Source organism: Callionymus lyra, chromosome 7 (assembly GCF_982586985.1).
Source record: "Callionymus lyra chromosome 7, fCalLyr1.hap1.1, whole genome shotgun sequence".
NCBI lineage: Eukaryota > Metazoa > Chordata > Actinopteri > Syngnathiformes > Callionymidae > Callionymus > Callionymus lyra.
The window spans coordinates 16,346,612-16,351,629 of NC_141824.1; the positions used below are offsets into that span (position 1 = coordinate 16,346,612).

The window sequence follows — 5,018 nt, forward strand, 5'->3', positions numbered from 1 at the left end:
AGAAAGACACACACATATACAGACACGCACAAACACGGAGAAACACACACACGTCATTTAACCTCGGCCTGTTTTTTGGACTGTGGGAGGAAACCGGAGTTCCCGGATTTAAAACAAATAATCAAAATTTCTGGGTAAAAAAATCAAAATATTTTGGATTTTCTAAACGAAATTGTCATCAATAGTTTTTCCCACTTTTCTCCCTCAATCTATAAAAAATGAATAAGCAAAAAACGTGATTAATACGTTTTTTAATTTGGATTAAAATCCCGTAAAACGATAGTTACGCGTCCTGAACGAGTTGAAATCCACGGCTGATGTTGCGGGTGCGACAGCATCTCTGCCTCGGCGGTGGGCGGCGCTCAGGGGGCGGGTCCCTCACATCCGCTATTGTCATGGTAACGACCGCCGCCTCGCCATTGTCTCCCCCAAGTTTATTATAAACCGCGAGCGGGCGCGGGAGCTGTCAGACGCAGCAGCAGAAGACACGCGCACAACGTCTGGATTATCGCGTCGCGGATCCTCCTCGTTGGAAGTACTTTTTTCCAAAAGACCCTCAACGTCTCACGCGCCGCGACCCCTCGCATCCTCCGCTGTTTCCATGTATAAGATGGATTACTCTTACCTGAACTCCTATGACTCGTGCATGGCGGCGATGGAGGCTTCGGCCTACGCGGACTTCAGCTCCTGCAGCCAGGCGAGCTCCTTCCAGTACAACCCGATCCGCAGCGGACCTTTCTCGAACCCGGCCTGCGCCCCGCTCAGCACCGCCAGCTGCACCCTGGGAGCCCTGAGGGAGCACCAGCCCACACCCTACTCTTCTGGTGAGAAAAATCTACTTTTTCATTTTGGTGGTTAAATGGTTTAAAATAACGATTCGCTTTGCCGTTTTTTGAAAAGAAAAATATTTAATATAATTATAAATACATTTTTAAACGATCAACTAACGAAAGTACTTTTTTTTTTACTAACTATAGATAACTATAATCGAAAAAAAAGACGGCTACATAATAAATATATACAAACTGTAGTTCAGTTTTAAAAATTAAAATTACTTTTAATATCATCTTTCTGTCCACTTCACTTTTATTTAATACATTTTTAAACGATCAACTAACGAAAGTCCTTTTTTTACTAACTATAAATAAATATAATCGAAAAAAAGACGGCTACATAATAAATATATACAAACTCTAGTTAAGTTTTAATAAGTAAAATTACTTTTTTACTTACTTTTATTTAATTAAACTATTTTTAAATCGTCAACTGTATTTCACTTGTATTACTGGTATGACGTCTTTTTTTAAAAATAATTATTATTGTATTATTGTTTTTATTATCGCTTTTTTTTTAATATGCGTTATATGTTAAATTCTTTTTTCGCATATTAAGTCGAATAAATGAATAAAGAAAAATCAACTAATACAATTAAATATCCCGTTGTTGCGTAAGTAAATGACGTCATCAAATTAACGCGAATATTAAATTATATCTAATATTGTTCGATTTTTTTTTTTAATTCTATTTTTTGTATCCGTTTTATCTCCGCGTATATTTGTCGTTTCATGTTTTTATATAAAAAAAAAAAATTTCTTCTTTCAGTTCCGTACAAGTTCTTCTCGGACCCGTCCGGCCTGAACGAGAAGCGGAAGCAGCGTCGGATCCGGACCACGTTCACCAGCTCGCAGCTGAAGGAGCTGGAGCGGGTCTTCGCTGAGACCCACTACCCGGACATCTACACCCGGGAGGAGCTGGCGCTGAAGATCGACCTGACGGAGGCCCGGGTCCAGGTACAAGTCCGACTTGAAAAAAAATACATATGAATAAAAATCCCTCAGCAAAAATCAAGTGTACTACAGGTATACTTATTGAATACTAAAATCGAAGTGGTACTTTTGACATACTATACTTCAAAATACTCAAGTATACCTTATGAAATGTACTTCAAATACAGTACGTTGAGGGGAATTTACCATGAGTTTACCTTGCTTTATTGAAATATACTTTAATAAATCAACATATACACTACAAGTATACAGTATACCTAGTACATTGGTAGAATATAGAATAGTGTACTTTGAGTATGCTTCAGGTATACTTTTGTAAACTACATAAATAGGAGTGTATACCTAGTACACTGATAAATATACTTTCTGTAAAATGTTTCTATTTATTCGGAAGAAGTTTTAAATTAATATACTTTTAGTACATTAAAAGTGAATTTATCTTAGTATACTTACTATACTTGTACTTTTTTTTAAAATAAACTTGGTAAAATTAAATACTTTTTGTATCCGGTTCTGACCCGATGTGTGTGTTTCGTCACAGGTTTGGTTCCAGAACAGACGCGCCAAGTTCCGTAAGCAGGAGCGGGCCGCCAACGCTAAGGCCAACAGTTCTAACGGGTCGGCGGGCAGCACCACCAGTTCCAGCTCCGGGGTCAAGAAGAACGGGGAGACCAGATCCTCATCGGACGACGACGAATCCAAAGAGTCCACCTGCAGCCCGACGCCGGACAGCACCGCCTCGCTGCCCGGCTCGGCCAACGGGAACATGGGCAGCCCCGCCAGCATGAGTCCCAGCCCGGCTCCGGTCAACAGCTACTCCTCCACCTCCCCGGTCCTGCACGGTCTGAAGACGTCCAGCTGGTCCAGCCTGGGACCGTCCAACCCGGCCGTGGCCGAGCCGGCCGCCCAGACTCAGGAGATCCTGAAGGCCTGGCAGCCCGCAGACAGTATGACCGGACCTTTCGCCGGAGTCCTGTCCTCCTTTCACAGAAAACCCAACCCCCCCATCAAGATGAACCTGTTCTGAAGGTCGGCGGCGTCGGGACCGTGTGCTCCTGGGGACCACAGATGAGGGTTCTGGTGCTCATCCTCAAAAAAAGAATCTCAAAACAAAGCAGAATCCAAGACCTGGACCCTCGAAGAACTTTGTGAATTTTCTGACGAAAAACATCAAGAACCCAAAAACTGGACCTGGAAGGAGCTCTGAAGGTGCGTCTCCATTACGTTTGTCCACCGATGAGGATGAGACACGAGGGCCCTGTCCAGGGTGTCCTCACCTCTCACCCCGAGTGGCTGGGACAGGGAGTTATTTCGGCAAACCTAATGGAAGCGCACCGTCTCAGCAGAACTACAAACACACCACTCTGGGCTGGAGAAGACAAACCCTCTTTGACCAGCAAGCACAACTTCCTCCAAGACTTCCCCCCGCCCCCCCGTACCCCCTTCACCCCGACTCCCTGGCTCCATGGGAGCCCCACCATTGTCTTTGCATTTAAGAGGAGTCCGGGAAATCCAATTAGACTCTTCCTCCAGTGTATCCAGTCGGTTGCCGGGACGCCCCCGGTGTGACCCCTCCCTGTGACTCCTGGTCCCATCATGCATCTCCCCTTCCCCGGACAGTGGACACTTTGTTCACCAGGACTTCGGGGTCCCGACGAGGACCCTTTAACGGACCGAAAGAAGACGCAGACTTTCGTAGGAGCTCAGATATGTTGGTGGAGCCGACGAGGTTTACATGGGTTTTGGACCCAAAACACCTGCAGACGAGGAACTCAACCCCTCTTGGAGAAGACGTCATGTTTCGGGCCCTGATCCCTCAGAAGTCTGGGACCCACATCCTAGATCTATAAGGAACTAAACGGTCATGCTGGGCATGTTTTTGGAGATTCCTTCGACGACATCTTGTTCGACCCGAGTGTCGCTTCCTGAAAAAGAAATACATACAAATCCTTTCCTCTTATTTTCAATTGTTTACAAAGACATCTACTGTAAAAGGGAACATGCGTATTTATTAATATTATTATAATTATTTTGCCTTTAAAAACTGCCTCATTTTGTGACTGTAAATCTGTAAGTAGTAATATAAATATTAGCTAGAGTTTTTATTTCCTCCACGTTGCTTTACAGACGGGAAGTTATAGCACTTCCCTGGAATATTCCCTCGACTCGACATTACGGAAAGCACTACGTGATGTGTTCAATGAACTGTTTTTTTTTGTGCGTGAGTGTAACGGTATAATGTGTGAATATTAAAAACTCACAACACTGTTGCAGTATGATCTGAAATCATATTTAAATAAAAGGTCAAAAATGGTCTCTCGCTTCTGCCTTGTCGATCTAAAGATGATTTTTGGGAGCATCTAGTGGCGGAAAAGTAGATTGCAACCACTCATCACAGCGTCTTGAACGCAAACACTTTAAAAGAAAAATGCTATTTGATCCACCGAGGCCGCCGTAGCGGTCCTCACATTGAGAAACAGCAAAGTTGCTTTATTTTTATAGACTTTGATCCATGAAAACTTTAATTGTGTGTAGGTTTTGTCAATTAAAACAGCCTTAACTTTTACTATTTTCACAATTTTTAGATATTTTTCAGTGGCTAAAGGATGAATCCAACATAATACAAATGAAACAAGTGTTTTCTGAGACATTACCTTCAACACACAAAATAATAAAATATATACAGAACATATAAACTTTGATTAATGTTATTTTTTTATATTATTTATTTATTATTACTCAATGAATTTATGGAATATAAGGCTGTATTTTTAAATGAATAAAAATCGTTAAAATTATGAAACTGTAGGAGAATATTATATTGTTCTTAGAGAAAAGCTATTTCTTAGATTAAATTCATTATTATTTATTATCATCCGATCACAAAACTACATGGAGATTATTTACTGAGGCCCAGTGAGACAGCAAGATAATAGAGGGATAACAAAGTACATCGCTATGACATTTTAAAATAAATAAACACACATTTTTACATACTGTATATAAAAGTCTAAGTACATATAATGTAAATGTGAGGAATATCGTTTTGAGTTATGACTAGTGTAATAAATAATAAGTAAAATAAAAAAATATAATAAGTTAATAAAATGTGAAATTCTTGTATGTGTCCAACACAAATATATTAAATATAATTAAATGAAATTAAATGGTGATATGAACAGAATAAATACAAACATGTGTAATTAAACGAGTCATTCATGGGCAACGACG

General features: G+C 40.8%; 1 protein-coding gene across 1 annotated transcript; it reads left to right on the forward strand.

Moving 5' to 3' along the window:
- The first annotated feature begins 601 nt into the window (after positions 1-601).
- phox2a (paired like homeobox 2A) lies at positions 602-2,814 on the forward strand. The gene is made up of 3 exons (XM_087795750.1): positions 602-824; positions 1,603-1,790; positions 2,329-2,814. Exons 1-3 carry the CDS (start codon positions 602-604, stop codon positions 2,812-2,814), a joined length of 897 nt encoding a protein of 298 aa, XP_087651876.1.
- The last annotated feature ends 2,204 nt before the right edge of the window (positions 2,815-5,018 follow it).

Coding starts and splice junctions, on each gene's coding strand:
- phox2a (XM_087795750.1), top strand. CDS start 602: ATGTATAAGATGGATTACTCTTACCTGAACTCCTATGACTCGTGCATG. Junction 825..1,602: donor GCCCACACCCTACTCTTCTG/GTGAGAAAAATC, acceptor TTCTTCTTTCAG/TTCCGTACAAGTTCTTCTCG. Junction 1,791..2,328: donor TGACGGAGGCCCGGGTCCAG/GTACAAGTCCGA, acceptor GTTTCGTCACAG/GTTTGGTTCCAGAACAGACG.